The sequence below is a fragment of the Ochotona princeps genome, chromosome 21, assembly GCF_030435755.1.
Source record: "Ochotona princeps isolate mOchPri1 chromosome 21, mOchPri1.hap1, whole genome shotgun sequence".
NCBI classification, from domain to species: domain Eukaryota; kingdom Metazoa; phylum Chordata; class Mammalia; order Lagomorpha; family Ochotonidae; genus Ochotona; species Ochotona princeps.
In genome coordinates, this window is record NC_080852.1 from 23,748,599 (window position 1) to 23,772,112 (window position 23,514).

General features: G+C 47.0%; 1 protein-coding gene across 7 annotated transcripts in view; it reads right to left on the minus strand.

Annotated features, from left to right (window-relative positions):
• The window catches only part of CACNA1D (calcium voltage-gated channel subunit alpha1 D), a 301,559-nt gene that overhangs the window by 114,418 nt on the left and 163,627 nt on the right, over positions 1-23,514 (minus strand). For 4 of the 7 annotated variants that reach the window (XM_004581552.2, XM_058678997.1, XM_058678996.1 and 1 more), the window contains exons 5-8: positions 20,873-21,015; positions 16,291-16,443; positions 15,580-15,776; positions 7,908-8,011 (exon numbers count right to left, since the gene is read on the minus strand). In XM_004581552.2, coding sequence (XP_004581609.2) covers positions 7,908-8,011; positions 15,580-15,776; positions 16,291-16,443; positions 20,873-21,015 — 597 coding nt within the window. Of the gene's footprint in view, positions 1-7,907; positions 8,012-8,599; positions 8,704-15,579; positions 15,777-16,290; positions 16,444-20,872; positions 21,016-23,514 lie in introns of all 7 variants that reach the window. The other 3 variants (XM_058678998.1, XM_058678994.1, XM_004581551.2) reach the window with 1 other exon arrangement.

Here is a 23,514-nt window from a genome sequence, read left to right on the forward strand (position 1 = left end):
GACTTTTATCAACATTTTACTAAGAAAATTTTCAATCTTTTATAAAACCAATGTACATGTATAATATACATGCAATGATTATCCATCTGCCTATCACACTGACTCCATCATTCACATCCATTTCTCTTCATCATCTATTTATGCATTTCTATGGAGAGCTAACAACTTGTCTCATCTTTTGAAGCATATTAAGGCCAGCTGAAGATACTGGAACATGGAATAATAATAAACATTTAAATTAATCAGAACTCCCTTACCCTTGAGCCGATGACCAAATCTGACTTTTATAACGTGGGCTCTGCTGACAGGTCTCTCTTCCTTTGCTCTCCCTTCTGGCGCTGTGGTTCCCGCCTTCGTGGCTTTGTTCAGTCCTTCCGGTCTCCTTCATTCACTTCTATCACAGGGCCTTGGATCCCAGCCTTATCTGCTATCTTACAGACTATGAGGATTATTCATCCATCCTTCTCTTCTTCCAGAATGTTCCACATGTCTCCCGAGACAGACATTCACTGCCATCGTTCAACATTCTCACTTCAGAGCTGCTTTTCAAAAACTGTTTATCAAAGTTTCTAATCCTCACTATTGTCTACCCCATGAGACACAGGCTTCATGAAGCCAGGACCTGTCCTGCCACTGTAATCCCCAGCACCCAGTGAGGCAACTGGCAAACATCTCTTCCACTATGTCGGTACTCCAGAAATACGCCCTGAGTAAATGAGGAAATCACTCATTCTTGGGAAGGAATATGTCTAGTAAACATTTTCCCTTTTCTATTCACCTGTTTTTATCTAACACAATCAGATGATGCAGAGGTACTTAGTGGTCAGCTCCAGCATTGCCTCCAGGCCATGTGTCACTGTCCAGCAAGGTGAGGGGCAGAGACATTCGGTGAGCCCTCCAGAGGGAGAAATCTTCATGTTTCCATGGCCCTGCCTGAATGTCAATCCAATTCTCCCAATACTGTGGATCTATATATCCATTTGATTCTCAGAGGCATAGCTCTGGGTCCTGGAGTTTTGTTTTCTTTCAGAGCAACTCTCTCACAGAAAAAAAAAAATCTTCAAGGGGTTAAAAGCAACAACTCATTCTGTGTCTCTCCCCGTGGGCACTCACCTCACCCCTGGGACAGCAGTGGCAGCTCTCCATTGCAGTGGGACCTGTCAATGTTGTCCTGTGTGGGGAGAAGGACACTTGTGCCTTGGATACACGCATCTGCCAAAACTCAAGAAATTTTGTCTCAAAACACAAGAACCCAGAAAAAACAACTACTGAAGAATTCCTGACTTTTAAAAGATTTATTTATTTTTATTGGAAAGGCAGATTTATAGAGAGAAGGAAAGACAGAGAGAAAGATCTTTCACCCGCTGGTTTACTCCCCAAGTGGCCGCAACAGCTGAAGCTAAGCTGATCTGAAGCCAGGAGCTAGGAGCTTCTGGGTCACCCATGCAGTTGCAGGATCCCAAGGCTTTGCGCCATCCTCTACTGCTTCCCCAGGACACAAACCCAAAGGAGCTGGATGGAAAGTGGAGCAGCCAGGACACAAACGGTGCCCATATGGGATCCTGGTGCATGCAAAGCAGAAGTGGATAGATGAGGGGGAGATTAGCCAACTGAGCCATTGTGCCAGGCTCAAAGAGTTCTCAATTCTATAGCCATTCAAGTCTTGGTATACTGAACTACCCTATAATATCAGTGTCTGATTTCCACAAGCAACTTTGCCAACTTGTAAAGGAATATTAAAAGAGGCAGGTGTCATGACATAGCAGGCTAAGCCACTGCATGTGGCAACACAGTTCCATATGGACTCCAGTTCATGCCCCAGTTTTCCCACTTCCCATCCAGCTTCCTGGCCTAAGAAAGCAATGGAGGATGGCCCAGGTCCTTGGGTCCTTGCACCACATGAGAGGCTCAGAGAAGGCTCCTGGGTTTGGACCAGCCCAGCTCTGGTCATTGTGGCCATTTCAGGGGTGAACCAGAAGATGGAAGATTTCGCTTTCTCCTCTCTCTGTAACTCTGGGTTTCAAACAAAAACAAATCTTTAAAAAAACGAGAATATTAAACACAGGGACACACATAGGCACAGGTAGCACCTCACCACCAATCATCAACATGTTTCCCAACAGAGAAGCCGAATTATTAACTAAGCTCACAAACACACTTTTCATTGTAGAAGTAATAGCAATTGTTAATGCCACCCATTGAACAAGGAACACAGGAAAATTATGGCTTTAATTTCAACCATTAAGGTATCAACAGCTCTATTAGGAGCTGGGTCTGTGCATGAAAGCACTGTAATGAATTAATTCCCATCCCCTAGGATTTGGGATCAACAGACTCCACAGCCAGGCTCGCAAGATGAATACCCTCTCCCACTCTCTCCTACACATCACTGAATTGGAGCAGTGTGCCTAGCCCACGGCCCTCCCTGGACCAGTGGGTGCTGAGGGCACCTCCTGGGTGCACAGAGGTCTTTCGATCAAAAAGCACATGGTCAGGAACAGACAACAGCCACAGCTGACAAGTGAGGGAGCTTGGATGAATGTGCTGCCAGGGCCTGGCTCCTGTCCACTGCTGTTGCCAAGGAAACGGACATGAGCGTGATGGAAACAAGGATCAGGGAAGACTTTCACTTACCTCGTTTCCACTGATCCCGACAGCCATTTCTATGGAAACAGCAGCTGTGAGCCGGCGGGGGTGGGGGTGTTACCACTCACTCGTTAATATCAGGTGTGGCTATCAGCCTATGGTGCCTCAGGTGCCATAGTACCCCAGTACCAGGATGCAGCTGTCAGCCACCTCAGATAGCCTTTTAACTCTGCAACAACAAAGTCTGGTGTTCAAAAGTATATGGAAACATCTGGCTTGGTTCTTTTTAAGGCACAGGAAATCTAGCATTCTGTCACATTCAAGAACAAACAGGGTGTGATTTCTTATTCTGCCAAAGCCAGACCATGTTGAGTCACCTTAGTGACCCTGGGTCTTTCCTGGACCTCAACATTCTACCCTATTCACAACACTGCAGTCCAAGAAAACATAACATCCCACTGAGTGGATACATCATTCACACATTAGTGGAGTCAAACCCAGGACAAATCCAGCTTACTGTGGGAAGATATTGGTACTCTGCAACAGACACTAAGGGTGTCTGTCTTTGGCATTCCAGTAGCTTGAAATTTCATTAATTACATACAGGAAACTTTCTTGTACCTCCTAAGAACTATCCAGAAAGTATTCTCTACTTTCCCTTTGATTTTAGACTAGGCTTCTGTGACTTCTCAGCAATTGGCCAAACATTCTGTGTTGGCTGAGATACGGAATTGATTCATTAATTCAGAACAGTTTTATTCTGTAACATACTAATAGTAACCTAGTTACCCCATTCTCTCAACAAACCCCTTTGATTTTTTTATGTGGTCTGATGACTCTTTGGAGACCCAGACCTACCAGAGGCATACATACAAGGAGGAAATACTCCTGTTTTCTACTTGGAGATGCTGGTAAGGCACTGAATCAAAGAAAAATATAAGCCCAGTCATGAAAAATGCATCACAATGCCTACTGCTAAGAGGTATGTATCCATTTAGAGAACATTCACAAGTGATACAACCACCATCCACTGCTATGTTTTGCTTCTTGAGTCAACATTCAGCAGAACGAAATCAGGAATTGCCTGACTCTTACAGGGTGAACCCAAACGGACCAAGCGATTTAGAGGATCTGAACACATCTGACCTTGGTCACCTGTAAGATTCTGGTGTGACACAGTCTACAGTTCCACCAACACCACTTTCCCACTCACTCTAACACAAACCCTTGTTTCCACAAAGGTCCTCACAGAGGCAACCATGCCTGAGTCTTTGTTCAGGCCTCTGGTATTTCATAACCTACGATGGGTGACAGGAAGCAAGATTCAGAAAGATGAAATTGGCTTGAAACCACCCACTTCTCCACAATGCTTCCCTTCATCTATATACTCCCAATACTTGTACAGTCGAGATAAACAGATCTCACAGAACACAAACTTGGGTGAAGAATTAAAAAGAAATCTGTATGACCTGGTAACAGCAGAACTCAGTACAACAGAAAACTGCAATTCAGTACTGAGCAGAGGGAGTGTGAGTGTGGATTTATGGACATGGGCTGGGTTCACATTCCACTTTGCACCACTGAAGTTGGTTTATTAAGATCATCGATCACCTACCAACACATGAAGACTGCAAAAGTATCTCCTATTTTTTTGAAGAGAGCAGTGAGATCAAACCTTTGGGCTCAGGGACAAATTATAAGTGATTTTAATCTGTTCTTTAGAGTGGGCTCAGAAGGTAATACACGTAGCAGCGCCTTTAGCAACCACTGCCCTGTTTCTTTGTGTCTATGTGTGTGTGTCTTAAATAATAAAAGATATAAAAGGAACTGTGATGTTTCACTAATGCACAACCTATTTTTTTTGCCAATTATGAATCGTTAGTATAAAAGAACTTGGTGGATTATTAGACTCTTTCCTCACATCAAATTCCATTTTAAATACTCTTTACTGAGCCGTGATGACAACCAAGCACGCTCTGTGCTTTAGGGAACCCTCACTGGCCTCCACAAGGCTGGCACTGTTACTAGTCCCATTTCACAGACAAGTAGGCTCTGGGAGCTACATATGTTCCCAAGAAGCCAGATTCACGCTTAATTACCAACTGAGGCTGGCATGATGAATCACTGTGTTACCCAAATGCCACTCTTCTGTCAGAAAAACTGTCAAGTGTAACTGACCATCATTAAGGTGATGCTGACATGGACCCGCACAGTACAGCCTACACAGAATATGTGTCCACTCCACAGCTACCTGCTGGGCGGCAGAGTACAGACTAATGTTCCTGTAAGGCGAGTCCTCTCAGTCACTCCCTGGGACATCCAGGAAGGCCCCCACAACTGTGGCTACCTCTCTTAAGTGACAACAGCTGAGGAGAAAGACTGGTGGCTTTAAGATCAGGATATGCGAAATGAGTTGAATTTTGGATACATTTTTTAAAGCACTATCCCATCCATCAGCTGGTCTAGCAGAGGTAGAGGAAAATTACCAACTTGCAAGTTAGCCTGCTCTAGACTTATCGAACATTGGACACCCCCGTGCTTGCTTCAGCAAGGCCAGACCAAACGCTTTCATGGGCTTTATATGGCCTAGATGTTCTCCACCCCTGCTGGGGCCATTCTGGATGAGAAAACCAGACAGGAACACCCCTGATCATGATACAAGGAGACCACATCTTAGGATGTCTGAGTCAAGTCCCAGAGAGAACACAGCACTCTGACAGGACAGAACCCAGGTCTTCCAGGCCCCTTCTTGAGAGTCTTCCTCCTTGGGACCCAGCCCAACATGAGTCAGCCCTCTGCCCAAGACTGCAGCAGTTCTACAGAAACTCAGCCTCATGCCAGCAACACCAACATGCCCACTTACTTGCTTACTGAGGAAAGCCCCCAAAGGGATGAGGAACTCACCAAACTTCAAGAGCCACAGTCTTCCCAATTCCCCATCACATAGAACCACTTCCTCAGTGGCAACTTAACATCAAACCGCAAGGCCAGATAGGGCCATCCTCAGCTCCTCCTGGGAACCGTGTCCAGAGCTCTGCTCACAGCTGGCCTCCCCTTCGCAGCCACCATCTGAGCCCAGGCTGTTCCCTGTGCATCAGCCACCCAGGTGCCCAGGCCTCTGATTTGGAGTTGTGGGTGCACAATGGGACTCAGAAAACAGACCCAGCCTGTGACCGAGAGCCTTTCTCAGCAGAGCCTGCTCTTGCCACCCCTTGGCCCCTGCCACCGTGTCATCCCAGGTACAGCGTGGGAGGCATGCAGTGTCTAGCAGTCTGGGCACAGCATGATCTGATGGTTAACATCACCAGGAAGCCTGGCGTTGCCTCTGAAAAATTCACATGTCATTTGTCTTCTCCTTTGCCAAGGATCTCCGTTTGTTTTGATGCACAGAAATGGTTTTCAAAACTGTATTATTCTCCTTCAAATGCATTTCAGTAAAACAGCTGTTCCACCCAATGGGGGTAGCGGATGGAAGGGTACCTTTGGTTTTTTTTAATGTTTTTAATCCTCCAGCTTTGGGTACTTCCTGCAGGATGTATATTGAACTCCATCATTACCACAGGGAGGAGTGGCAGTGTGTGTGTGTGTGGGGGGAGGTTGAGGGCAGTCCCTCCTCCCAGACTCATCGTTCGTACTTTTCTTGAGCCCTTCAAGACTTGGCTCCTATCTCTACTGCATCCTGCTGGACGGGACAGCAGTTCCTGCCTGGCAAGGCTCAAAGATAAGGCATGTCACTGGCACTGTTAAAATCAGTGGTTTCCATGGCCTCCGTCAGTTTAGTCGGGTTCAGGAGACACAGGGCGCCAAGGAATTCACAACAGAAAGGCTACTAACCTTGTATGGGCAGCTCGTGGGGAGGTTTCTCCAGGGATAAATGCCACTCTCATACTCCTGACCCTAACCCAAGGTCCCAGAGGGTCTCTTGGCAGGAAGGGGTGTCTCAAGTTCTTAGTAAAAGCACAGGAGGTTTGGGGAGCACCAGGTCTTCAAAAGAAGCCTGAGCAGGGAACAAGGCTGACAGCCTCCAGCACAGCCCCAGTCCCATCTTCCCACTGGAGGATGCCGGCTCCTTGGGCCACCTAGCTACATGAAGGCATCAGGTGGGAGACCATGGGGTGAAACCGAGTACATTCAATGAAGATTCCCAGCATGCACTTTTGGGAAATACCCCAGGCAGGTTAGGGGAAAGCAGATACACAGCAAGGCTCAAGAAGGGACAAAAATGGTCTTTCCTGACTCCACCATATATGTGAAGACAGCCCCCTCCCCGGCCCCCACCCTTGGCTACAGCCCCACAGAGACCTAAGGAGAGCAAGTAAGGAGGATGGAAACACCCAGGGATGCAATCGGCATGACATCCCCAGGTCCGCCTGCCTCAGTGCAGTCCCAGAGGGTCCTGAGGAGCACGTGGGCACATTCTGGGCCTCCGGGTGCTGCTCCTCTCTGCACCCCCAGTAGGGGCCACCTGCTGGACATCCTCCTAAGACAGTGTGGGTAGGCTCCAGCTCCTGTCTCTACTGTCCTCTGTTTTCCAGGGCATCTAAGGAAGGCTGAGGGAGCAGAGCCATCTACAGGAGCTCTGGGCTAGCCTTGCCAATCATGGGCAGGGGCAGGGCCCCATACCACAATGGCATCCTCACTCCGAGCCCATCTCTGCTGAGCCTGCTCAATGCACAGGAGATAGGAGGTAAACAGACCTCCAAGTGTTGAAAACCACAGAGGCCCCAGGAGGTGTGTGTGCAAAGGCAGATCATTGTTCTGCATTAAAGACAGGTTCCACAAGGCAGCGTTAAACCTGAATTAGAGGAACAAGTCTCACAGTGAGAGCAGCAGATCCAAACTGTTAAAACTGTTTAAAACTGGGTATTTATGGGCAATGTAGGCTCATTTCCCCTGTACAATGAAACCTGAACTAAGTATGCATCATGCCTCGAGTGTGACTAAGAGGAGCCAGGATACATGGGAAGGGAAACAGAATCACAAGGGACCACAGCCCCTTTCTGGAGACATCAAGATTGAGAAGCCTCTCAGATCCATGGAATCCACCTGGACCAGTCCACAAGCAATGTGGCTGGCTTTGGGGCCACACTTTCATGAAATGAGTAGTGCTTGCAAGCATCAGAAAACACAGACTCTCACAGATACAGGCAGAAAGAACCACAGTTCAAACCAAAAGCAACACATGGAGGGGCCACCAGAGTTCAAAGACATGCAGAAAAGCTATAGTGAGGTGGGGGTAGGAACGCAGCTGGGAGACACGCAGAGAGAGCTGCCTGCCATGTGGCAGCGGGACAGTGGGCAACACAGATCCAACTGCTTACCCACTAAGGACACCAAGAACCAGGTTAAGCACGAAAAATGAGCCAAGGATGATGAGACTAACAAAATACACCCAAGGCCATTCCCATCCTATCGCATCATTTACCTGCAAATGCAAGCAGACCAGTCATCAGTTATCCATTAACCAATGAGCAGAGCCCAGAGGGGCAGTTGCCAGACCACTTGCGGCTTTGGCTGAGCAGAAGAAGCAGGGCCACAACAAGGACTGGGCTGGGCTCCTTCTATCTCCTCTCTCTTCCTTCAATTAAGGCCAAGTTGCGCTGCTGAACTCTACAAACGGGGCCTACCAAAGTTGGCACAGACCAGTTCCTTTTAGCTACTTTTTAAAAAAAAAACCTATATGCCTGCATGATTTTTGGATCCAGGCCAATAAAGCCATTATAAATGTATCTTATTTTAAGACAGTAAAACAGGCAAAGCCATGGGAAACTATTAAATCCAAAGCAACCATGCCAATTAATTTCTGGTCAAGAATTATTCTCTCACTTTCTCTCCTGAAGACTGGTGAGGTTCCAGGAAACGACTCAACCTGGAACACCTCAGCAGGAAAGCCAGGATCCTGGAGGACACATTGGCAACCCACCCCTTCCTCCCCGCCCTGGCTACACAGCCTGGGTGGTCTTGGCAGCTGGCCTCAGGACTCTGCTTTCAAGATGAAAGAGGTGCAGCTTACCCGCTCAGTACACCAAGTACAAGATTTAGTACGAAAAATGACCCAAAGATGACGAGACTGACAAAATACACCCAGGGCAATTCCAATCCCATAGCGTCATTCATCTGCAAGAAATAAGATGGTCTCACAGGAGCAGGTTAATAGGAGAATCTAGTAAGGAGAGAGGGTCATGTTAGAGACAGACAGCATTCTATATGTTTAATTCAACATTGACAGCAGCCAATGCACACACTTTACAATACACACACACACACACACACACACACACACACACACACCCTGCATGAAGAGTCATCAATGCTCTCAGGCCACTGGTAGGGTAATCAGCTGGGAGTTGACCCCTTCTCACAGGAAACTGCCTTGCTATGTGAATTTTTCAGAATAAGTCTTGGTGGGAGTTAAAACTAATGCTTAGTTGGAATCAGTTCTCTACACTGCCCAAGTTCATTAGCGTGGCCTTGCTTTTAAAATCTGTGATACTGCAGAGCAGCCCTATGGTGTAACAAGTAAGGCTGCTGCCTTCGATGCTGGCATCCCATATCAGAGTACCAGTCTGAGTCTTGGTTGCTCTGCTTCTATCTATGCCTAGGAAAGCAGAAGATGGATGGAAGATCAACCTCTCCTTCTCTCTCTCTCTCTCTCTGTAACCCTGTCTTTTGAATAAAGGGGTAGGCAGATGGTGCAGGTGAGGCAGAAAGCTGTTATCCCCTAAGCCTGGCTGTGATCTTGGTAGCTCCCCATGGAAGACCAGCTCCAGCTCTGGGATTAGGATGACAGAGGGCTTGGCCAGAGGAAACCCTGCTTCCAGCAAAAGCTCACATTGTACAATTAGACATGACCTCTGCCAGACTCTCCCAGAGGTGAAATGGAAGTAGGCTGCTTCCATGCTGGAGCAAACAAACACATTAGGGATCACAGCTGGAGGAATGTTCCAGCAGTACAAGTAAGCAGGGGTTCAAATGGCCAAACACCTCTCCCAGGAAGGAGATGTTAAGGACCAGCCAGGGGATAGAAAGGATGATCCTAGACCCGATTCCATTGCAAGACCCAGACTCTGTGGCAGATCCATCTCTCACCCTGCAGGTGCTAAGCCCTGTCAGGGCGCACTCGCCTGCACTTCTTCTGGCTCCAAGTTTCACCTTTACAAAATGAAACTGATGCATTTCTCAGTGTTTGCCTCATGCAAAAGCCAAATAGGAAAAGAGAATATTAAAAAAAATTACCTAACATCTGTTGCCAGAGTCTAAGGGAGAGGCCATTAAATCCCTTATGAAACACCTGTTTGGCCACATGAAAATTGATGTGCTTAATAGAACTCCTATCAGTCTGTACATCTTACATCGGCAATTAGAGTAATGAATGAGCCAGGGCCATGGCTGCAATTGTTGATCTAATTAAATTGGATAAACTAATTTCAGCAGGAAGACAGAGGGTAATTCTTCCTAAGCAACTAGACCACTAAAGTTAGTTTCAAAAACCCCTGTGTGGAGCAGTGGCAGGCTGGCCAGGTGCAATGTCCTAAGCTAGGCTTCAGCTGATCACTGGGGCCTGAGACTTCCCTAGTGGGGTTAAGGGGTACATGCCAGGGAGGGTGGGCAAGGCCCAGGTTTCTTTTAAAAAATGTCCCTCTTCAGCTGTGGAAAGTCAGCTGGCTGGGCCATCTGTGTCACCAACCTTCCTTCAGGACTCAAGCTGCTGTCTGTTCCACTTGGAAGAGAAAGATTGCTTAAAAAAAAAAAAAAGTCAAATTGAGCAAGACCCTGGGAGCATGCCCCACATCAGGGACCTGGGATGGATGGGAGACTGGGTGGGGCTTCTCCCTTTATCTCCCCCTTTACCCCAGATACAGGGAAAAAATGTGGAAATAATAGTCTTACCCACTTTCCTGTAGCCCTTGAAACTTTGTGCCCTAATTAACTAGGTAAAGATTGTCGAAAAAAATGAAAAAAAAAAAAGAACAAATTAATTTCTGGGGAGTAAATGTCCAACAGATTCATGTTTTCTCAAAACACAAGCATCACGTGGAATGATAAGCAGGGACAGGCCAGAGTCCAGGCTAAGCCACTGGAGACTCAACCTTTGGCAAGGAGACAGGTAACAAACACGACACGGGCCTCCATAGACCAGTCTTTCTCCCCATGAAATCTTTCACAACCAAGTCCCTTTTCAAAGTCAGATATATTTCTGACCTTTTCTTATGCATAGAGGGAACTGCCAAGCTCCTCCCCAAATCGTCCCCACGAGAAAAGTCCACTTGGTGTGCCTCATCTCCACTTGGAGAAACCAGTGTGACCAGAAGCTCTTTGACTTTCAAAACCTTTACATCCAAGTCATGAGCTAATGTCAACTAGTGCCCAAGACATAATTCACATTTAGCTTCAGTTTTCCCTCATTTAAAGGTGTAAGTGGATATTTGTCTCAAAGACCAACTGATGCTTTTTGTTTGTTTCCCTAACTGCTGCATACTTGGTAGACTGGCTGTGGCTCAGGCACTCAGAAAGCAGAAAGGCAAGCTCTCTGCTGATGGCCCAGACAGGAATTTCATAAGAACAAGACTTAGCTGACTGGAGCACTGCTGGCTAGGGTCTGACACAGGTACCTGCGCAAGTGTGTACGACGCTAAGAAGAGAGCTTATTGCTAAGGCAAGAGGCCATATGTGACTTACATGGACAGCTCTCCACTGACACCAGTATTTTTAATTTTCTACACTCAGAAAAAAGTCACTTAAATTGAAGAAAAAAAAAAAAAGAAAAATTCCTTCCAGTGGGGGGGAAAAGGCCAAAGCATGCAGTCTAATGCTGCAACTTGTAGACAAGGAAATTAAAGTCTTCAGAGGGTCAGTGACAAGCAGCCTGGCCTGGCCTTGAGGTGCCTTCCCTGTGCTACAGCCTACTGCCTTTGTGAGCAACACACACACGAGTCCATTGCATGGAAATCCTATTTGTGGAGCTCACTTTATGAAGCGGCTGTGGGATCATTTTCATTTTCCACCAGATGTTCACAATTCCACTCTACCCACCCAAATGGCTCATCATGTGGCTTTCTGCATGGAGGATCCACCTGCAGTTCCCTTCTCAAGCTCCTGCCATCCCTTTGCCAGTCTCGAGACTCCCAGCATGGAGGAGCTTGATCTCACTGTTGGAAAATAAATCTGACTAGGTGTGCACTCCATCCCACACCTAAAGCACTGGCAAATTTGCTTGCAATCAATATGTAAAATCTAATCTCCTATATCTCCCAAGATGTTATGTAGTTGTGGGTAAAAACAGATGTCCAAACATGGCCCATCTACACGAATGAGGCAACAGGTTTGGTCCTCTGGAAGGATAACAACTCCCTCGAACTTGCTGAACACCTGCTCCATGCCAGGCACTGCGGTGGGCTGGGATGTTCTGTCCTGAGACACAGCTGTGTGGCTTCCAACTGACTAGGACCCATAAAAGATCAAGGAGGCTTGGTTCCTTGGCTCCTGCTTAGCTCTGTGATGAATTCATAAATGCAATCAACAAGTAATTAAAAGCAGTCCTGATGCGTTGCAGAGACTAAGCTCTTAGAGAACACTCTGGAAGACATGACTCAGCTGCCCCCTAGTGTTCTCTAGGGATGCACCAACTGCTGATGAGGGAAAGGATGCCACAAGGACCCAGTCCCGGGTTCTAGTCTACACCAAAGCCCCCGTAACTATCACTGGCGGGCCATATCTGAATCTAGCCTGCTCTTCTATGCCCTCATGCTAAAAGTGGCTTTCATATTTGTAAGTGGTTGCTGGTACAATTAAAAAAAAAAGGAATGAAAACTAAACTCCAGGGTCCATAAATGAAGAATGGAAACAAAGCCACACACATCTTACACGGAATCTGGGGTTGGTGGTGGTACTGTTGATGGTGGGGTGTGTTTCTGGGCTAGAGTCGCATCATCACACAATTGCAGCCAAGGCTGCAAGGCTGACTGGGGGAAACTATGTTTATCATTTGGTCCTTTATCAAGAAATCTTCCCTGCTTGTGGCCTGGGAAAACAGTCGAGGATGGCCCAATGCCTTGGGACCCTGCACCCGTGTGGGAGACCCAGAAGAGGTTCCTGGTTCCCGGCTTCGGATCGGCACAGCACTGGCCGTTGTGCTCACTTGGGGAGTAAATCATTGGTTAAAAGATCTTCCTCTGTCTCTCCTCCTCTCTGTATATATGACTTTGTAATAAAATTAATAAATCTTAAAAAAAATCTGCATGGGGTAGGTATTGGGCTCAGCAGTGAAGACACTTTTGGGGATGCCTTTATCTCATATCAGAGTGCGTGGGTGTGAGTCCCTGACCTTGACTCCTCATCAAGCTTCCTGCTAACTGGCACCCCACAAGGTGGGAGGTGACCATTCAGGGAACGGAGTCCCTGTCACCCACATAGGAGAGCTGCATCGGGGAGCTCCCAGCTTTGGCTGACTGTCCTGGCTGTGGCAGACATCTGAGCAGTGAACCAATGGATGGGTGCACTCCCTATCTCTCCACCTGTCCAGTCAATTCCTTTCTAAAAATTCTCTGAAATGAAACCTGCAGATCCCTGTTCTAGATCGAGGACCACAACTGCTGACTGCAGGACCCTGGAGATGTCCAGTGGCTTCTCTCTACCGTGTACTCCTTTAAGATCCCAGATGTTCTAGAACTAAAGGGAAGCAGACCAGCATACTGTTTATGAATTACAAGCTCCTCCAACAGAACAATGATGCCAGGTAATTCATCAAGAATGTAATTATAATGTCAAATCATTAAACATGGAACTGTCATTTTAACAACAAAGATGGTAATTCTATCACCCTAGGTGATACTTAAAATTTCTCGAGAAAGCAAGCAGAAACCTTTGTTTCTGGGTATGTAGTGGCTTCTCTTGTTCATTACAACACTCCCAGAGTGTTCGCTGCCTGACAACAGGAAAACCTTTGTGAACGAGACTCAACCGGCAAATACACAAAATCTCAAACTCAGCATGAGCCAAGACAGATTGGATCTGGAGCTGAAAATTCACAGGACAACGTAGAGAGAAAACAAAGTGACAGGAATCACAGAAGCTTATTTTTATAAAAAATCAATTGCTGTTTTCTACATGCTTTTGGGAGGAGAGGGAAGGCCTACAGCGTGGGTTACCTGGATGGTGTTTTTAGCATTTATCAGAAACTTTAAGGAAGACCAGGATTAAAACCTCAGCTAACCTCACCAGGAGAGGTGGTGAAGACAACAGTGGAAATGCACCTTTTACCTAATTGGAGGCTCCCTTGCAGGGCTATGGCTGTAGCTCATCCAATACAATCCATCTTCCTACTCTGCATGGAAACACATTATCTCATGGACATAATAGATATTCATTCACTCACACCATCTCACACACCATCTCTCTCTCTCACACACACACACACACACACACACACACACACACACACACTCACAGACACTCCTACAACAGCCAGGAAAAGGAAAGGAAAGAAGAAAAACAAGATATAACACTTGGCAATGTTTACTATTCATCCCACTGTCTAGACTCACACTTTGAGGGCTAGAGGTAAAAACCTACCTTCCTCAGCTAACCTTGAACAAAGAGGATCTTTTACAACCCTGGGAACTTAAGACTCACTGGTTAAAAGCAGCAAAAAGCTATTTATAACTAGTGTAGGTTTCATTCTAAAGTTATGGAAATAGGACACCCATTAACCTAACATTTAGAAACTATTAAAGCTACTTCTCAACTTGTAGGCCTTCCAACTAGAAGTTGCCAATTCAAAGTACTTTACTACAAATTTCCTTTTAATGAGTCGTTATCGGAATCTTGATTAGTTCCACTGGGACTTTTTTTTTTAATTTTAGGAGTAAAATCTATACCAGCTAATTCCCCCCCAGCAAATCTTGTACCATGGGAAACCATTTCTAAACCTTTGTGAATTTTCAAAAGCAGCTTGGGGGGATGGCAGCGTTGGAGCATAGCAAGTAAAGCCACTCTCTGTGATGCCCGCGTCCCAATAGAATGCAAACTCACATCCGGCTGCTCCACTTCTAATCCAGCTGCCTGCTAATGGCCTGAGAAAAGTGGTGCAAAATGGCCCAAGTGTTTGGGTGCCTGCACCCAGGTGGGGGACCTAGAAGAAACTCCTGCCTTGGGCATGGCCCATCCTCACCTGTTACAACCATTTGGGGAGTGAACTGGTTGGATGGAAGGTATATTGCTCTCTCTGTGTAACTCTAACTTTGGAATAAATAAATAAATCTTTTTTAAAAATCTGCTTAGGGAAATGGCTGTTAAAATAGTACCACTGTATTCATGGCTAATCATTGTAGCTCTGACAGGAATGACAAAAACCAGATGGCACCCACCAGCAAGGCGTCCAATCAGTTTCACAGTGGACTGATGGGACCTAACAGGTCTGGAAGTTTGATATCCCTTCTCTACATGGGTTCTTTGGACCCTACGTCAAAGGAAGAGAACCCAGGATTTGACAAGGGTGATTTACAGTCATGCCAAAGACATAAAAGAAAATATTACAATGGGAAAAATCTCACAATGGATTTAAGGGCCCACTATGAGAAGCATCAAAGGTATCCAACTTATATTCCTTATCTTCAGATTCTACCAACTTGCCCCAATGTACACAACATCGGTTTTATCAGGGGGAAGCCCAGGAACCTGTAACCTGGGAAACAACTCCCTGGCTCTTTGAGGGTTTAATCTGGACAGCCCTGGACTCCTGAACTTCCTCCAACAAGAACTACTAGGCACACTGGGTCCCAACCTCCAGGCAGCCCTGGGCAGTAGAAGACTAAAGGCCAGAAGCCAACATCATGCAGGTGCCTTCTGGAACTGAAACCATGGCCCTGAGAGCAGGACAATGCAGCTGGCTAAGTGAAAAGATGGCCAATTTCTTTCCTTTCCCTAAGAGCTGACTTCCAGTGTTCTTCTTGGCTAACAGAGCTACACACACACACCCTCTTGGGTGCTGCTTACCCAGTACAGCACGTCCGTCCAGCCCTCCATGGTGATACACTGGAATACGGTGAGCATTGCAAAGGCAAAGTTATCAAAGTTGGTGATACCTCCATTGGGACCAACCCAGCCACTCCTACATTCCGTGCCATTAGCTGTGCACTGGCGTCCGTTCCCTGAGAACGCACATGGGGCCGGGTCCTCTTCAGCTACAATATCTGCAGGCAGAGCAAGCAAGGTGCAGCACTCAGCAGTGGGAGTTCAGGAAATCCTAGCTGGCAGAAGCCAAGAGTCCATGCTGGGGACCACACACTCCACCTCCCGTCCAAGCCGCCTCCAACTGCTCTTTGAAGGCTGAAAGTCTCAATGGAGTCTATTGCTACGCCTGGTCAGGATCCAGTGCTCCTTCCCCCATTTGCACCCTCACTGTAACGTCTTATCCTCACACAGTGCTATCAGTTTGCCTCACATTCTAGTTTCAGAAGAACCTCCCCTTGTTTGCTAGGACACATTGACACAGGTCATAAGGATGGAAGAAAACACTCTATATTCTCATTTACTCTAAACACAATTCATACCAAGAACACGCTCAGCAGGCTTACAGGTGTAGCTAACATCCCCTCCCCTCACTCATTTTGTTTTAGATTTTCCCAAAACCACGTAAGTTTTTTTTTTTTTTTAAAGAAAACCCAAACTTTTAAAGTTAGGTTAGTGATTATTTCCATTACTCACCTGAGTCAGCAAAAAAACACGTTTTGTGCATTTTTCCAATAAAAAGTTCCAATCCTATAATAGCATAGATTATGATTACAAATAATACCAAAAGGGCTATGTGAAGGAGGGGAACCATGGCTTTTATAATGGAGTTCAGGACAACTTGTAAACCTAGGAAAGAGAAAAAATAAACTTGTGAGCCAGGGAGACACTTCAGTGATAAACACCTATGTAATTCCTCAAGACACCTGCTCTACTCGTGACATCCAGCAGCGTAACTCCACGATATTTCAAAGTGCTCAGTTAACACCAAGCTTGGATATGATATGGGGTTCAAAGGAACCGGAGAGATAATCTAATTCAATTTCCTCACTTGATAGAAGGAAAAACTATGACCTAGAGATGGCACTGCTGGACGGCAAAGTCAGGTACCAACTTGTGCCTTTGTTCACCCAGTCAGCAAAACCTCCGCACGTGGAAACCAAGGCTTGGTGCTTTGGACAATACACACACATGTCACATAAAACACCTTCTCCCCAAGAGGCTGTATTCCAGAAGACAGAACTAAATGCTTTCGATGACTCAATGGCAGCACATAAACACTCTAGAGCAATTACCAAACCGTTAATATTTAAGGAGGATGAAAGACTTGGCTTTGTAGGTGGCACAGAAGATGACTTTGAAAAGCTTCCCCCAGGGCAGGGCCTGAGGATGAAGCAGGGTTGCCTAGGCAGGGCTGGGAGCAAGAGTAAAAGGCTGAGAGCATAGGAGTGAGTGTGCACTGCATGGGCCTGGGATGTGAGTCTTGCCAAACGGCCAGAGACAGAGGGTCCTGGGTTTGGAATTCGAGTTACAGAACCAGCCAGCAGTCTACTGATAAGAGGCAGCCGCTTTAGAAAGATGAACCAGATGGCAGTGGGCGACAGAGGCAGAGAAGTAGTTCAAGGTTATGAAGTTCATCCAAGTGCCCTCAACAAAAACAAGCACATCCATGGGCAGCCCTCCTGGAATGCAGGTGGGGCAGGCAGAGAAGGGAAAGCAGCGAGAAGTCTGCTGCATTTGACGCCTTCACACACCACGGAGTTGTGGGTGTCCTACAGCTGTGGGATGGTCTTGTCAGATGAGAGGAGAAACGGAGTCTTTAGGGCCACAGTGTAGGGAAGGTTGCCAGGGAGGGGGAATAAGACAGTGCTAAGAGGGGCAGTGGGCAACCCTCAGGATTAGGGTTAGGGGAGGAAAGAGGACCGGCTGACTAAGGGAAGCCGAGAGGCAGGAACCCACAGCAGGATCCAGGCTCCAGGGTTCTCTCTCAGTGTTGTTCATTCTTTTCTTTCCCCTTTCCCTCCCCACTGTGTCTCTATCTTTCAAACTGTCCCTTCTCGGGCATCTTTTCCCCACCCCCACCCCCAGGTGTAGTCTAGGAAAAGAAGCACCTAATAAGCTGAAATGCTTCAGTAGTAAATTATAAATCGGGTAGATGATTGGTGTAGCGGTTAAGACACCAGGTAAGACACCTGGGTTTCATGTCAGAGTGCCTGGGTTTGAGTCTCCTCTGGGGTTCCTTACTCTAGTTTGCTGTAAACACGGGCCCAGGGATGTGCTTTAAGTGTCTGAGTTCCCATCATCCACATGGGAGACCCAGTCAGTTCCTGGTTCCCTTTGTCCTCAGACATTGCAGGCTTTTGGAAGTGAACCAGCAGGTGGAGGTGTTCAGTCTGTCTCTTGCTCTGTGTGTGCACCGCTCATTTTTTTTTTACATGTAAGTTAAAAATCAGAATAAATTTGTCAGAGTAAGCAGCACTGGGGGAGGGAAGCTTGATAGTATTTCAGACCTAGGAACACTTTTTTTTTACTTTAAGATTTATTTGTATATTTCAAAGGCAATAGTGACAGAGGGGGAAAGACAGATTTTTTTCCATCTGCTGGTTCACTTTCCAACAGCCAAGTCTGATTCATGCTGAAGCCAGAAGCCTGAAACTCCATATCGATCTCCCCCTACAGGTGGCAGGGCTCCAAATACTTGAACCCTCCTCTGCTGCTTTTCCAGGCATATTAGCAGGAAGCTGGATAAGAAGTGGAGTGGTTGGGACTGCACCTCAACTCAGATCCCAACCATGTTTTTGCAAGATCTTCATTTCAACTTCACATCCTAGGTGCTGCCACCTTGAGATATTTAGATATCCAAATGCTTTTTTTTTTCTGGGGAAAAAAACAATTGATCACAGGATGATTTTCAGTGTTTTAACCTCCTAAGAGGAATCCCTGGATGGGAAATGAAAACACCGGCTCTAATCTCTTGGTACTACTTTGTCATCATTGTTGTGTTAGTACTTGGCTATACTATTCAATATCATCATCCTGCAGTTAGCCCTCATGCATTCCACAGCAGTGAGCCACACGAGTGGTCCTATGTGTACTGCATTTCATATGCATCTGAATACGGACTTGGACACCTCTGTGCACAGTCCACGTGGGATGTCCATCTGGGAGGCCCTGGGGATATGGGGAAAAGGACACCAGACCAGGAGCAAGACTGACTGGGCCTGCCTGGATATGCCCAGAAGAACTCAGGGTTCCTAATGAGGCCTGGCTTGCTCATCGGAAGGAAGATCTGGGTAGATGAGGTGACCCGCAGGCTTGCTTCCCGGGTTGACAATGCTGGTTCCTGTCAACATCAGTTTCTAATGACTGAGCAGTCACCAACTCCTCAGATGTTGGAGCTGCCACCACTTGAAACATCTGAATGAGTACATGTTGCATATGCATAACATCAGGTCTTACAGAACAATATGAACTCTGTTTTGATGGAAATATACAATTCCTAGCTAAGCAGACATGACAACTCTTAGTTGTGTTTTTGCTTTAAAACAAACAAAAACACAACTGCATAGAAGGCCAAACCACAGCTGCACACTACCACTGGCAACTGCATGTCCCAGATTCCAGCCCCTCCTCCCTGGACCCTCCCCCCAAAAAAGACCCTTTGGGTTTGATGAGAGGTTCCAACATCCCCCACCACAGCGCTTATGAGACAGCACAAAGGTCCACACATAACACTCCCATCTTTCCCTGACGAGCTGTGCATGAATGAGACACAGACCTCTCCAATTTCAAACAGCAATGCTTTGGAAGAAAATGTTCAAAAAATATATATTTTTAGCATCTCAAGACTATCTGGGAGATTGCACTCATCGGGCTTTGTGAAACCCTCGCCAGCCGAGGGGGCCAACGTGATGCCATGCACGCTCTAAGAGTCTGCACTGACCAGATGCTGGCTCGCTCACACGCAGGCACATGGCACGCACCATGGGTAGGCTGTCCCGTCATTTGCTCTTTGAGAGGAAAAAGGCTATTGTGGTTACTTTGGTATTAGATTAAGCTGTAACAACTGAATCAGAAAGGACACGTTTGCTCACTGAACTTCTCACTTAATCACGTTACACTCAGCAGAGCCAGTCACTTCCAAGGTACTGCTCTTTTTCTCAATTGCTTCCAGACGGCTCTGTGGTTTTGACTTGTGCTCATCTTTCTTCAATGAAAATAAATGAACCATCTGGAAAAACAAGTACACATAAAACACCACTTCCTACATTTTAAAATGTTAGATTTGGAAGTAGGTTTCTCTCTCTCTCTCTCTCTCTTTTTTCCAGAAGATTTTGGGTACATTCTGAGGGCCAACAGGTTTAATAAAATTTCATGAACAAATTCTGGAGAGTGAAAAAATCCCACTATTGTTCCGATGACTTTATGAATTGTGAAAAACAGGCACATCTTGTATCTCTGTGTTGTCCCTGCTTCAGCTTGAGCAGTCCACCAGCAGGGACACCAGTGTTAGGGTAAGTTGCTAGGATTTCTACTCCAGGGGAGCCCCACTGGGGGCAGAGCCCATAATGCAGACCTCACGCTCCTGAGGGAGGAAGAAGAGGCTGGTGGCTCCCGGCCCCAGCACTGGCAGAGCTTCTGTTCCACCTCAGTGAGGCTCCAACTGACCTGGAACCCGAGACAAACCAGGGTTCCTGCCGAGCATCTCAATGTCTAGTGAAGCGGTTGCTCTCGCTCTGTGAGTGCCTCCTCTGTTCCAGGGATCACGTCAGGGGCCCCAGCTCCAGCATCTCCCATTGTTCTCAGCAGCACCCCTGTGGCAGGTGCCGCCACACCTCCTCACACAGGTAAGGAAGTTGAAGCTCTTGCCTCTTCTCCCCCTAACGGTATAGGAGGTCATGGAAGGACCATCCTCTGGCCTCCACCCCACCACACCTCATCCAGTTTGAACAGAGGCATCAGCAGAGCCCTTGGATGTGCTGTTCTCTGTGAGCTGCCCTCGTTCAAACGAGTGGGCAGGTGGCAGCGGCCGTCAGCAGAGAGACCTGCCTGGAACCAGGAGGCTGGAAGAAGTGTTCTCCGGGCACCTGGCTTCACAGTCTCTGCTTGACACATTCAGGAAGACAACAGCAGATGTGACCATGTCAGGGTGTCCCAGGGATTCTGGGGGACAGGGAGGGCCTTCCTCCCCTGCCCACACTTTGTCTCCTGAGCCCGAGGCCACCCAGAGGAAGAAGCCAGTATAAGCCCACCCCCGGGGGAAACCAGAGGTACTTACTGGGCACTCCTGACACGAGTCGAAGAGGTCGTAGCACTCGAAAGGCACGGAGCGCTTTGACATCAAAGCCCCCTGACTTGCCGCTGGAGTGGCTCCCGCCTTCTGTTTCTTTGGTTAATTGTTCCAGAATTACACTAAACAACCTGAAAGAGACAAAGGGAGTTTAGAGTCTGTCACCCAGAGATGCACAGGCAGGATGGGGACGCAAACTGATTTTGAACAAGGACTAATTCTCTGTGGCTGCTGTTTCGAGAGGACAACAGCAACGCAAAGGCAAAAAAAAAAGAAAGAGAAGAAAAAAGCAGGGTCAGTGGTGGAGTAGGATGCTGTGGGATCTAAACAGGACTCAAGTACCTGCGGGGCTCTGGGATGGGCACCCACCTCATCTGCTTTTGCACCCCCAAAAGGGACTCACTGGAGATCCAATGATACCAAGAGTGATCCGGGTGGTCCCCGCTAAGTCCTTAGTAGCTGCTAGGTCCTTCATGGGTCACCTCGCTGCTCTTCATGTAATGTTATGTGACAAGAATTGCCACCTCCTGGCATCCCACATGGATGCAAATTCATTCTCTCAGATGCTCCACTTCCTATCCAGCTCCCTGCTAATGGCCTGCAAAGGCATCAGAAAATGGCCTAAGAGTTTGGGCCCCTGTACCCACATGGGAGATCCAGAAAAATCTCTTGGCTCCCAGCTTTAGCCTGCCCCATCCCTGGCTGTTGCAGTCATCTGAGGAGTGAAATCAGTGGATGGGAGACCTGTTTTAACACTTTCCAAAAAAAAATCTTAAAAAAACACCACTGACACATAGGTAAAAACTCTCAACAGCCGACAGCCTGCTTGAGGTCCTACAAGGAGAGGCAGAGCTAACATGTGAATCCAGGCATGTGCCTACCCCTTGCCCTGGCACACCAGTTTGTAAGAATGGGGAATTTCAGTCTGTTCCACTCACCTCTTCCTTTGTTCTAGCCTAGCCCCGACAACCATTCCCAACACAGAGATCACACTAAAAAACTACCTGATGGAGGCTTCAATGTGGAACTTCAAAGCCCCACATGTGAACAGATGGAGGTTTCCATGTGGTCCCCAACATGCCCCCAGCTGGGCTCTCGCAGGGCTATTTAGACAAAGATGCGAATCCTAGCTGCTCGGCAACTGAGTGAAGACCAAAAGGAGTTACCTGAGGTAAGGTATTCGTATTGTCACCTTCTTTTTTGAGAGGAGAATAATATTGTGTCTGGCAGCCTGAACGCATTTTTTTTCCTACTCTCGGAAGGTTTTTCGGAAAGAGCTATTTTCATGCAATCTGCTCATTTGACAGTTACTCTTGCTCTTTTGGATAAATATTTATTCTTCAGAATTGTTGCTCATTTTTCAGAATAAATAAAAATTTGCCCATTTCACATAGCATCAACTCTGGCCAATCAGATTGTGGGGATGATTGGCCCAACAACAAAGGGAAGGTTTGCAAAGTTTAATTAGCAACCAAAGCAGAAACTGCCACGACTGGCAGGCCTCTGGACTGCCAAGACACCAGGTCCATAAAACACAGGGTGGTCCGATTGCAGCCCTGATCGGGGACTGGCGTGTCATTCTGGGCCATTTACAGACCAGCCCTGTGTTTTAATAATAGCACAGCAATTAGCAATGAACCCAGGCAGCAGGGAAAAATAAACCAGGCCTGTGTCTTTGCAAAGTCTGATGCTGGGCTCTCCCCAGCTATGACTGGGAAAACAGGTCGAAAATGACAGTTCTCTCTTGCTCATTAGCATATATATATATTTTCTAATTACTGAAAACCCTGCAGCAAGGCTAAAGTTCAAAGTCTCTCCTCCAGAGCAAGTTCAGAGCTTAAACACAAAAACAAAGAGCAAGGAAGAAAGAAAACCTCAAACTCGTCTGCAATGTGAAAGCCACAGGAATTTTCATCCCAAAGGGTTAGGAAAAGTAATTTATGCAGGTGGTGACTTAAGATTCCTTTCAGTGATGGGCGTTTTGCAATGCACACTTCACGGTCTCAGTGTCCCGTTCCTAGGAATGTCCTTGAAAACACATGGAGGATGTTCCCTGCCCCATTTCAGGAAATTCTGTGCCGGACCACTGCCTGCCAGCCACTCCCGTATCAAACAGGGTGGGAAGGAGCCGCACTGAGGTATGTCTCAGCTCTGGTTAGCAAATCCCTGCTCCTTCACAGGCAAAAAAAATCAGGTTTCCTCTCTGCAAAATCCAAAAATCACAAAGATCAAGACCCCTGCTTTTTTCTTACCCTCAGACTCTCACTCCTGGTGCTTTGTCCCACCCAACGACAGCTTTGGGATGGTGGAGAGGGGGGTTCTTTCAAAACTTTCTGGGAATGCATGTTATAAAATATTAGGTGTGGATTTGACTTTTTAAAATTATGCTGTCCATGGACTTTTTTCGAAGTTCCTCTGTACCAGGTGCTTGAAGCATCACAGAAGGCAAAAGCAGTGTGGAACTCTGGGTTATGATGGCAAGTTGACACCAATGCAGAACAGGGAAACTGCCCAAATAGACAAGCATCCGAAGCAACAGAACCAGGACCCCATTGGCCTTCTTCCCAGATGCTCCAGTGAGAAGCCTGGATGTTGCAAGCAGATCTGACTGGCCAGTCCCAGAGGTGGGA